The 13,097-nt window shown below is 34.3% G+C and overlaps 1 protein-coding gene across 1 annotated transcript in view; it reads right to left on the bottom strand.

The window, feature by feature from the left end:
* HACE1 (HECT domain and ankyrin repeat containing E3 ubiquitin protein ligase 1) overlaps nucleotides 1-13,097 on the bottom strand; it is a 90,611-nt gene that overhangs the window by 68,583 nt on the left and 8,931 nt on the right. Inside the window, 3 exon segments of the mRNA XM_032484430.1 lie at nucleotides 1,782-1,862; nucleotides 1,864-1,914; nucleotides 8,757-8,832. Of these exon segments, the coding sequence (XP_032340321.1) occupies nucleotides 1,782-1,862; nucleotides 1,864-1,914; nucleotides 8,757-8,832 (208 nt within the window).

Below are 13,097 nucleotides of genomic sequence, written 5' to 3'. Positions count from 1 at the left end.
TGAACTAAGGTTTTCTGAGTAATTCTTGCTTCTTCACTGGCTCAAGGCAGCTAAAATTAGCTTTTGTACATAATTTCTAATCTGAATTCCATTTTTTACTATCAAGTTCCTGGGCAATAAGTAGGGTTTGCAATCTTAGTAAATGACACTCCACTCACTTCTTACAGCAGAGAGAGTTTACATGAAAGTAGGTCCTCTTCTGTCCTGGAAAAGCTGCCAGCAGGACTCCTTCTCTAACATGCAACAGTTGCTTAAAACCTGGGGCCATTCAAGATTAGAACATTTCAGATAATTTTTATTTCCACATAGAATACTTCTTAAATATAATAATATTTATATTAAATGTAATAATATTTAAGAAGTATTGTAGAAAGTAAAAACTAATGATAAGGTATACTCCTTGAGAACACTGGGTTAGTTTTTAGATGATAAAAGACAAAAGAATAAAAATGAACATTGGTATGCAGAAGAAATTTCAGGAAACCAAAAAAATTATACATCCCTCTTTTTATCCAATTCTTACTAAACATAAGACGTCAACCTTGGTCTCACTATCTTAAAGAACAGTAATAGTCTGTGAATGAAGGTCATACTTAAAAAGCCTCTAAGTACACAGGATCCTACCTCCTGAACCCAGGTTAGGAAAAAAGTATCTGCAGAGATAGAAATCCATATCCCACCTACAATTCTCTCAACAAAAATATAAGGCTCAGAAAAAGTATGTACAAGAACAAACAAACTTCTGTACCTTTGTAGATGCTGGTGATTTTTTTTGTTTTTGGTTGGTTTTCACTGTTGTTATGGTTAGCTAGTTAATAAATAATATTCTATTATCAATAATGTTAAAAGATTGGGGGGGAGGGACTGAAAGTATCCAGAATAGGAAATTACAGAAAACAGAAATCCAATAAAATCTTAAGCTAACAATCTTTAAATAAGGCAGCAGTCTCCTAACGAGAAGGAAAACTATTAGCAATTTATTTAATATTTTTTTACTATTAGCAATTTTAAAAGCCAAATGTTTATACACAGGGATAACAAAAAATAACTTGTCATAAAACAAATGCATTTTAGAAACCAAGAGTAAGAAATAAAACAACTGTGCCATCATAATACTTGTATCATATTCCAGGAGAGTAGAAATACATGACAATCCAAGATGTACTACTTAAGCAATGTCAGAGCTCACTTTCTTCACTGCCTAATCCCCAAAATCGAGTCTTAATGGTAAAAAAACATGAAAAAGTTATTTGATAAAACTGAGAACAGAACATTATAACTGTTACAATTATACATGAACACACATTTAAATTTTAATATATTCAGCTATTAAAATCTGTGAATCAAAATATAATTGAAATCTAAATTACAAACACTTTAAACATTTAAAAGCACTATTTTCTGTTCCTTTCATCCACATGGCATATATTAATTAGATCATGTGATGCAGAATTGTTATAAGATTTTGCTACGATGCTTCATGTTCCCAACTTTGTATCAATTCAAGGTCTTCAAAAGTAAACACATGGGGGGAGGGTGTAGCTCAGTGGTAGAGTGAGTGCTTAGCATGCACAAGGTCCTGGGTTCAATCCCCAGTACCTCCATTAAAAAAAAACAGTGAAAAATAATAAATAAATAAACCTAATTGCCTCCTCCATCTGAAATTTAAAAAAATAAAAACACCACAAATTTAAAAATTTTTTTAATATTTTTTAAAATAAATAAAATATAATAAAATAAACACATGCAACTTAATTTAAAGTCCTCAAGGTCTAATTTACCGTCTTGTGACCGTTCTGGCAGGCCACATGCAGTGCTGTCTGCCCCATCGCGTCCTCAACATCAACGTCACTGACGTGTTGTCACAAGGTCATGGAGTAGCTCTGTCCGCCCATTCACAGCCAGCCAGTGTATCTGTGCAGCCATTTAGTTACTCAGCATCAATGTAATAGTATTTCATATAAAAATAGTAGATAAATACTGCAATTATTTCTCAACTGTGAGCATGACATGCACAGGAAAGATTGAAACTAAAGCCAATATACTTTTTTCCTTATTTTTATTATGGGGGAAAAATGCATCAAAATGTAGATTATACCACCATGTATTTCAAAATCAAGCACTTATGGTTCAAAGTAGGTAAAAATCCTAAACTTAGGATGACCAAATATTCTGCTTCTTAGATGACCCTGGACTGTATATACATACAGCTTATCTCTAGAGAAAAGGTACTGGATATTTTTCCTCCCCTAGAAGCAAACATAAGTTAAAAAGTAATTAACACAATAGATGTCATATTCTTTCCTTCTTATATTTTACATGTAACACATGTATTATGTATAAATAACACACATAAGGAGGATAAAAAAATATTAAACACATGCCAAGTCCACCACTCAAAGATAATCAATGTTAAAACTTTGGACTATGCTGTCCATGCATCTTTTACCTGATTTTTTTCTATTAAAAAATATATCATGAAACTTGTTTTAAAATGGTAGCCCTGAACTCTTGCATCAGCTTCTACTTCTTCCCCAAACACCGTTGAAGTGACAGTAAAGAGTACTTTTTCTTTAAGGACAGACCTATTAAGATAAAGAAAAGGAAAGAATACAATAGCAACACATTTTGGGAGATGGAAGCTTTTGTATGACTTGTCAGAACAAAAACCTGAATCCTAAACCAGTAATAGAGAGCCAAGGAAGAAGACTCAGATCACAGAATTCCCAAAAGGCTCAAGAACAGGTAGTAAGCACCCTGCTGCACCTCTGCAGTAGGGTGAATGTGGGACTAAAAACAGATCATTCAAAGTTTATTGAATAAGATTTAGACCCTCAGATCCCCATCTGTTCCCAACTCTGCAAGGCTAGTAACTGCCCCTCTGCAATCTGACGGAACACAAGAAGCTTGAAAACAGAGTCGCTACATAAGACACCAGGCCCACCAAAGCAAGAATATCACACTGAAAAAGGGAGATGATGTGCAAGTTTACATACTGAATACGGAAATCCTAAAGCATTCTGGATGCTGAGCAGAGGAGAATGCTAACATCCTCCTGGCAGGTGGAAGGATTTTCTGAGGAATCTTGATCAGCTCAACAGTAAATGCCTAGAGAAACTGATATTAGGAAGGATTCTAAAGACAATTGCCCAAGCAGATCACCATACACTGAAGCCCACAGTGAGCAACCGCACATATTCAGACAGCTTTCAAATAGCCTTTTCCTGTTCCACCAAGCATTTGACGAATGCATCTTATTTGAAAGACAAAATACAAAACAAAAAGTAAAGAAGAAAAAAATATAGAAAAAAACTTCAAAAGAAAAAAGTACATTTAACACTCTCAGAGACAGAACATAACGACTGCGTCCTTGAAATGAGAACAGAATAATATTTTTTTTAAAGAAGCAGTGGGGGGAAAAATTCTTGGAAATTAATACTGTGATTAAAACATACATACTCAAAAGAGTCAGAAGATAATATTGAGGAAGTCTCCCAGAAAGCACAAGAAGACAAAGAAATGGAGAAATAAGAGAAAAGGTAAATTACAAACAAAAGAAAATTAAAAGGCTAGCACATGAGGCCTAATATTCAAATAACAGGAATTCAGAAAGGAGAGAACAGGGAAAACAGTGGAGTAGAAATCATCAAAGAAATAATTCATGAACATTTCTCATGAGTTTCCATTACATGTTTCTAGGTTGACAGAGCCTCAGTATTATTCAGCCAAATGGATAAAATTCATCCAAACCAAGACACATAATCATGAAATTTTAGAATACTAAGGACATAACAGATTCTATAAGTTTCTAGAGAGAAAAGAACAAAACAGGTTTCATAAAAAGATTCAAGAATCAAAACAGCACCAAACTTCAAAACTGAAAGCTAGAAGATGACAAAGCAATGCTTTAAAAATTCTAAGGAAAGAGGTCCAGTCTAGGATTTACTACTAACTAAATTATCAATTACATAATCAGACAGACTCAAAGACTCAAGTATTATTCAGTCATGCAAAGAATCAACAAATTTACCTCCTATGTACCCTTTCTCAGTTAACTATTCGAAAATGTGCTCCAGCAAAGTGACAGAATAGTTATCAGGAAAGACAGGCACAGAAGAACCTATAGACAGGCATACCTTTGTGTTTATTGCACTTTGCTTTACTGAGCATCTCAGATACTGTGTTGGTTTTTTTTGCTTGTTTGTTTTCGCAGTTGAAGGTTTGTGGCAGCTCTACTACATCAGGCAGTTGTATCGCCACCATTTTTCCAACAGCATTTGCTCACTTCATGTCTGTGTGTCACATGTTGGTCATTCTCACAATATTTCAAACTTTATCATTATTATTGTTATTTGCTATGGTGACCTGTGATCTTTGGTGTTACTTCTAAGTGTTTTGGAGCACCACAAACCAAGCTCATATAAGACAGTGAAGTTAATCGATTGTTGAAATGGCAACAAAGGATTCAGAAGACAACATAAACTTAGTCAATAAAGCAGCACCAGGGCTTGAGAGGACTGACTCCAATTGTGAAAGAAGTTCTACTGTGGGTAAAATGCTATCAAACAGCTCTGCACGCAATAGAGACTTTGTTCATAAAAGGAAGAGCCAATCAATACAGCAAACTTCACTGTTGTCTTATTTTAAGAAATTGCCACAGACCGCCCCCAATCTTCAACAACCACTGCCCTGATCTGTCAACAGCCATTAACATCAAGGCAAGACCCTCCCCCTCCCCCAGCAAAAAGATTAAAAGACTCACTGAAGGCTCAGAGGAAGGTTAGTACTTTTTTAACATTAAAGTTTTTAAATTAAGGTCTGTACATTGTTAGACACAATGCTATTTTTATTGCACATTGAACAGACTACAGTATAGTGTAAACATAACTTTTATATGCACTGGGAAACAACAAAAAAATTGTGTGACCTGTTTTGCTGCAATATTCACTTTATTGGAGTGGTTAGGAACAGAACCCGTGATATCTCCCAGGCATGCCTGTAAGTAAAAACCCAAAACCAGAGAAAGGCAAAGGAATCTCCAGGATGATGGTGAAGAGACATTTCAAACAACTCTATAAAGCAGGCCTAGAAATCAATCAATCCAGCTTAGTCTCCATAAAAGACTCCTTCAAAATTTATCAAGATGAAAGGTATTGAATAAATGTTATGAGGATACTTACAAAGCTAGGTAAAGTTTGATAATAAATTAATGATAAGTACTTAGAAAACTTTAAAAAAATTAGGGTGCAATAAAAGAAGAAACAGAAATAGACATACAGTTGGAAAGGAAAAAGTAAAACTGGAAAGGAAAAAGTAAAACTATCTCCATTTGCAGATGACATGACCGTCTAAATAGAAAATCCCAAAGAATCTACAAAAAACTCCTAGAATAAGTGACTTGACCAAGGTCACAGGATACATGACCAACATACAAAAAGCAATTGCATTTCTATATACTATCAGTGAACAAGCACAAATTAAAATTAAAAACCTAATGCCATTTACAATCACTCCAAAGGAAATAAAATACTTAGCTGTACACTTAAAACATGCGTAAGATCTGTATGCTGAATAATACAAAATTCTGATCAAAGTAATCAAAGAACTAAATAAATGGAGAGACATACTGTCTTTATAGATTGGAAGACTCAACACAGTAAAGATGTCAAATTCTCCCCAAATTGATCTATGGGCTTAATGCAATTCCAATAAAAATCTCAGAAAGATTTTTTGTCATAGACAAGTTTATTCTAAAATTTATATGGAAAGGCAAAAGAATCAGAGTAGTTAACACAATCTTGACAAAGAAAAATAAAGTGGGAGGAATTACTCTACCTGATAGTAAGGCTTACTAGATAGCTGCAATAATCAAGACAGTGTGTTACTGGCAAAAGGACGGAGATCAGTGGAATGGAATTGAGGACCCAGAAATAACCACGTACAAATATGCCCACAAGATTTCTGAGGAAGATGCAAAACCAATTTCATGCAAGAAGGATAACCTTTTCAACAAACAGTGCTAGAGTAATTGGACTTCTTAGGTAAAAAAATGAACCTTGATTTAAGTATCACATACAAATATTAGCTCAAAAGAGATCATACATTTAGACATAAAATGTTATAAAACTTTTGGAAAAAAATAGAAAAATCTTCAGGATCTACAGCTAGGCAAAGAGTTCCCAAACTTCATACCAAAAGCATAATCCATAAATAGAAAACCTGATATACTGAACTTCATCAAAATTTAAATCTTTTACACTACAAAAGACCTTGTTAAGAGTTTTAAAAGGCAAACTAAAGACTGGGAGAAAATATTTGCAACTCACCCACCCCACAAATGTCTAGCATCCTCAAATATAAAGAATTCCAACAACTCAACAGTTAAAAAAAAAACCCAATTAGAAGAAAATGGGCAAATGACACGAACTGACATTTCACATAAGAGGATATACAGATGGTAAAGAAACACATGAAAAGCTGTTCAACAACATTAGCAACTAGGCAAATGCAAATTAAAACCACAATGAGATAACATTACACACATATCTATCATAATGGCTAAAAACAGCGACAACACTAAATGCTGGTAAGGATACCAGAAAACCAGATCACTTATATGTTGCTGGCAGGGGTATAAAATGATACAGTCACTCTGGAAAAGTTAGGCAATGCATTTTAAAACTAAACACGAAAGCACCACACAACCTAGCAACTGTGTTCCTGGGCATTGACTCCAAAGAAATGAAAACTTGTATGTTCACACAAAAAATTGTACACTGTTTATATTCACAGCAGCTTTATTCACAAACAGGAAATGACCTGGATGTTCTTCAACAGGTGTATAGTTTAAACAAACAGTGGCACATCTACACCCAGGAATACTAGTTAGCAATGTACAGGAAAGAACAATTGATAAACACAACCTAGATCCATCTCCAGGGAATATGATGAGCACACAAAAGCCCACTGCAGAGAATCCATATAGTATGATTCCATTTACATTACATTTTTGCAATGACAAAATTTTAGAAATGGAGAACATACTAGTGGTTGCCAGGGGTTAGGCACAGGAGTGAAGGAAAGAAAAGGTGTGGTTATAAAAGAGCAATACAAAACATCTTTGTGGAGTTGGAAATGTCTAGAATATTGACTGTGGTAGTGGACACATGGACCTATGCAGGTAGTAAAACTGTCTAGAACTCAATATACATCCCCCACAGGTAAAAGGCAGAAAGAAAGCAGAGGCTATTTTTACACAATATGCCTTCAGAATTATTTGACTCTTTAAATATATGCATGAATAACTTTTTAATAAAAATTTTAGTTTTAAAAATTTTATACTTCACTTCCCTCAAAGTTCAGCAATGAAGGGGAAAAATTAGCAGATAAAAACTTTTGCAGTTAAACAGACTATGTCAATACTGAACAGCTTATCTTGCCTATACTAGTGTGCTAAGGATAGAGCTATGTCAATTCCATAGTTTTGTAACCCTCTGTGGTAACTACCATATCACCATAGAATCCTGTAGATATTTGGAATAGTTTTTCTTCACAGACTAGATGGCACTATATTGTTAATATATAACAAAATCTGGATTATCACAGGAATGGTGATTCCATATAATAATGATGACTGAGTTTGTTCTTTAAGAAGTCATTTATAGAATAATCTAAATCTTAGGAAAGCTAGTTTTTCTATGCCCCAGCTCCCTCCACATCCACCAAAAAAATTTTTAATCAGAAAGGCCTTGAAAACTAGCATGGTATTTAAATACTCAATATTCTTCTTAATTCACAAATTAAAAGATTCAAAATCTACAGATACTACCAAAGGGTAAAAATAATTTTTCTTCAGCTTTATTGAGATATAACTAACAAAACTGTACAACATTAAAGTGTGCACTGTGATGGTTTGATATATATTGTGAAAGGATTCCCATCATCCGGTTAATCAAAACACCCATCACCTCACATACAGGAAGGTAAAATTTAATAAATAAAATTTATTTTTTGTCACAACTTCAAAACAATTTCTTCATAATCACATAATTCTATTTCATCTCTACTTCTAAATCAAATAACACTCCATTAAATGACAATATGATTAAATTTTTCAGATTTCAGCAATCTCTTCAGAAATATCCCACACCACCTCCCTATAATATCTGTGTGGATCAAAAATATATTAACTTATTTTGAAAAGAAAACAACATGACAAAATGGATAAAAATTCTAGTTTAAGTAAGATATTACAAGTCTGAAGGAAAACAGGCCAAAATATTAACAGTGATTATCTCTGAGTGCAGGGAGTAGAGGTGAGTGATCTTTACCTTCATAACCTTTTCTCCCTTCCTTTTTATAACTAAGATGAGTTATAAAAACATAGCCATCCAATTTTTCTACAATGTACACATTAAAAAATTTTAAAGGACATAATGAAAAACAGCTCTCCTACAATGAACACACCTTAGCAGAGACGCTCCTACGAAGTTCCTTAAAAGTCAGTGACAAAAGCTAAGGGGAACAAGACTTCAAAATAAATGAAGGGTCATAAACTTAAAAAGGAGAAAGGAGAAACGTGGTGAACTGTAACTTAATAACTAGAGCTGAGAACTGTATCTCAAATCATTGTTATCTTCTCAATCACGACAGAGGAGTAACTTGCAGAAATACCTGTACGTTGCATTACTATCACCTTCAATATTGTTTTCTAAAAAGTATTTTCAAAATATCAGATAAAAATTCCTAGCACTTACTGCTGTAAGGCCTTCATTATTACAAATGTTGACATCAGCACTGTATTCTAATAATTTACTCATGCATTTCTTCTGCCTGAAAAGAAAAAGAGACAGTCACAGATAATTAGTACTAGAAAAATAAACAAATGACAATTATTTTACTGAAATATTAACTACACTCAACATTAATTGATGGCAAGTATGAATCTATACCCGCAATATTTTTAAAAATACTGTAACATCTGAAACAAAACAAAATTGTTCCTATGACTCAAAGATAATGGGATAAAGAAAAAGCACAATGAGGTTTTCATGCCATTAGGATAAATTCATCATTTAAAAGGCTGAGAAATTTCTAGTGTCGACAGAATATTTGGAATGGTAACCTTCATTAGAACTATAAGACAATATAAGTCTAATGGAAGGGGAATGGATAGAGGAAAATGATGTCTCAATGTTCTATGCTACATTCTTAATTGTAAAATATTTAAAATACCAAGATGAGTTATAAAAACAACCACAAAATTAATAAAACGCATATCTATGCATCCACCTACCCACTTCACTTCCTTTTCAATTTTTTTTTTACTGTGGCAAAATACACATAATATACATTTACCATCTTAACCACTTTTAAGTGTATAGTTCAGTGATATAAGTATATCCATATTGTTGTCCAACCATCACCACCATTCATCTTGAGAACTCTTTTCATCTTGCAAAACTGAAATTCTATACCCAGTAAACAGTAACTCCCCATTCCGTCTCCCACCAGCCCCTGGAAACCACCATTCTACTTTCTATCTCTACGATTTGGGCTTACCTAAGTACCTTATAAAAGTGGACTCGTACAGTTTGTCCTTCTGTGACTAGCTTATTTCATTTAGCGTAATGTCCTCAAGGCTCATCCATGTTGTAGCATGTCAGAATTTCCTTTCTTCTTAAGGCTGAATAATATTCAGCTGTATGTAGATACCACATTTTGCTTACTGATCTGTCAATGGAAACTTGGGTTCCTTTTGTTTTTGCTATTGTGAATACTGCTATGAATATGAGTATACAAATATGTCTGCAAGACCCTGCTTTAAATTTCATTGAGTACATACCCAGAAGTGGGATTGTTGGATCATATGGTAATTCTATTTATTTTTGAGGAATCACCAAACTAGTTTTCAGAGCATCTGCACCATTTTCCTTTATCACCAACAGAGTACTTTTTATTTTCTGTTTTTGTGATAGCCATACTAATGAGTGTGAGTTGGTATCTCACTGTAGTTTCAATTTGCATTTCCCTGATTAGTGATATCAAGCATCTTTTCATGTTCTTATTGGTCATTTGTATATCTTATTTGGAGACATGTCTATAAAAGTCTTCTGCCCTCTTCTGATCTGCCTACCCATTTCAATTCGCTCACAGTATCTCCTAGCTTGATCCATTCCTAGTCACTATTCGATATTTATCTCAATTTCCTCTTCACTAAATAATGAAATGAAAATTCATGTTTTGGAAACAAAGTGATATATACACACACTATATATTTATATATATGTAATATATATTTTATGTATATGCTTAACTATGCTTAGTACTGAATTAATCCATGGCTTAAAAAAGTTTATGCTCTATTTGAGTAAATGACTATGTAGACACATAAAAAAATACAACAAACAGATACACATAATAGTATATCACATATAATGTTATACAACGTAGTATATATAATGTGTATATATAGTATTAATATGAGTACTGAGATACTGTGATTTATAGGAAAAATATACATTTGGTCTTAATCCAGACTTACTGGCTCACAGCTCCCAAACCCTTGGAATTTCCTAAAGTGATTAAGACCATTGGGCCTCCTTTCCTGAAACCGTTTCAGGGAAGGTGCCTTTGGATCCCACTCAAGGGTAGGGGCTGGCTGCCAGGAGAACCAACCCTGTGATTAGAGGGTACTTTCAATCCCCATTTCCAGGGAGGTGAGAGGGGCTGGAGGTTGAATCAATCCCTATTGGCCAGTAATTTGCGTCAATCATGACTATGTAATAAAACCTTCATAAAGATGCAAAAGGACAGCTTTTTGTTCCTTTCAGGGAGAGCTTCCACGTAGGGGAACCAAAATACTTCTCCTTGCCACACATTGAGGACAGAAGCTCCTTTGCTCAGAACATCACCCTATGTATCTCTTCATTTGGCTAGTGATTCATATACTTTATACCCTTTTACAATAAATCAGTAATCTAATGAGTAAACAAATGGATTTTCCCAAGTTCTGTGTGCTGTTCTACCAAATTAATTAAACTCAAAAAAAGGGATCATGGGAATCTCTGATTTACAGCCAGGAGGTCAAGTATTGGTAAGAGCCTGGACTCGTGATTGGATCTTGAGTTGGAGGGGGTGGTCAGAACCTCCGATTTAAAGCTGGTCAGTCAGAAGCACCAACCTGTGACTGAGCTTGCAACGGGCATCTGAAGTGCAGGGCAGTCTTACAGGACTGAGCCCTTTCCCAATGGAATCTGCTTCTATCTGATAGTGTGCACAGTGCCAGAATTGAGTTGAACTCTTGGATACTCTGCTGGCATGCGAGAATTGCTTGCTGGGGTGGGGAAGCCTACACACACATATAGACACACACTGGAACTGGGGCCAGGAACCCTTTGCAAGTATGCTACAATACATGGCATATAGAAAGTATACATAATCACATAGAATATATGTATATATACTTTTTTACTCAGATCATAAATTTCTTCATGCTATGGATTATATCTTATTTCTTTCATCAATTCAGTACTAAGCACAGCTAGGCACTCTCAGTAAAATGTAATGAAACTTTACTAATTATTATTCAAGCTTATAATCAATAACTAACATTTTTATTGACTGAATAAACCTTGTAAGAGAGAACAAATTACTTTTCTTGATTTAATTTTTATATCCAAAACGACGTTCAATATCATTTAAAATCAGCATTATAATCAAAGTGGAAGAAAATAAGGCTCTGAGTAAACTTCTAAGTTCAAACATTTACAAAGTTCTTTCATTGAACACACTGTTACGAAAACCTTAGGAAATAAATCTTCAATAACTGTGAGACAACAGATCAGAAAATCCTATTAAAATTAATTATATTTGTGTGTGTGTCTGTACCCATATTGCTGGATTTCTAAAACCTACTCAGAAGCCTGTTGTGGACCACTAGACTACTGTCAAAATAAACACTTAAAAATAAACTGCAGAAAGTGCAAGACAATATGAAAAATATATCCTCTTTTTCTTACTTAACAATCATTATTGCTATTTTCCAGAACCTGAGTAAATCAAAACAACCCACTAAATGAGCACCTATTTTGCTTAGAATTGGAGCCAACATATTAACTAACACATGAGCTCTGCCTTTTATGAGCTCACATGCTAGCCCAAAAAATTAAGAAAAAAAATGTTTCAAATCTAACCAATATACAACTTAAGGATACACAATAATTTTTAAGTCTTCCCTTTTAACGTTCTCATACAATCCTGAGCAGCAATGAGCAGCACTGGATCCTACTGTTTGGGAAGCCAATTATTTTCCTGCCCAGATACTGCAACAATTATAGGAAGCTTATGGTAACCCAAATGACACAGCGACCAGTCATCCAAGTGCTCTGAGGCAGCTTAATGGGTCTTCTATTGGAAAGGAGGGCAACTTGGTATTAATGCACCCAGCACTGATGGGTGAAGAGAGAACTACTAAAGCAGGCCAAGAGAAATAGTCTACCCATCTCAAGATGACCGATAAGGGAACAAAACAAAAAAACCCAGAAATCAGATGAGCCAGCAAAAAGGGCAGAATTCACCTATGACTTCTATTTCAGTGTAGACAAATCCAAATTCATAAAGAAATTACAGAAAAAAAGCTATTTCTGAAAACATCAAAAGCTACAGGAAGCAATAAGTGATGAAGTAACTTAGCAAACATTTACTGAGCACCTCTAAGTTGTACAAGGTATCCATTCAGTAAACAAAAACCAAAGTAGTTAAGTACTGAATATCAAAAGCCCAAAGTAATCTTTACAAAAATAGAAAGGCATCTGTTATATGTTATGTTAGGGTTATGGACTCTTCTTATTCCTTTTCTCTTCACTGGCTTGCCATGCGAATTATGTAATAACAACTGTCATATTTCTTCATCTTTAATGTCATTGTCTCCAACTTGAATGTCTAACCAAAAAAAAGATAAATATGTACGGTGATGGGTGTGTTAATTAACTAGACGAGAGAAGTCCTTTCATAACATGTAGATCAATCATCATGATGTACACTTTAAATATCTTACAATCTTATTTGTCAATTATACCTCAAAGAAGCTGGGAGGA

This window comes from Camelus ferus, chromosome 8 (assembly GCF_009834535.1).
Source record: "Camelus ferus isolate YT-003-E chromosome 8, BCGSAC_Cfer_1.0, whole genome shotgun sequence".
NCBI classification, from domain to species: domain Eukaryota; kingdom Metazoa; phylum Chordata; class Mammalia; order Artiodactyla; family Camelidae; genus Camelus; species Camelus ferus.
Note: the sequence above shows the minus strand (reverse complement) of the source record. Positions and strands in the feature narration are given on the sequence as shown.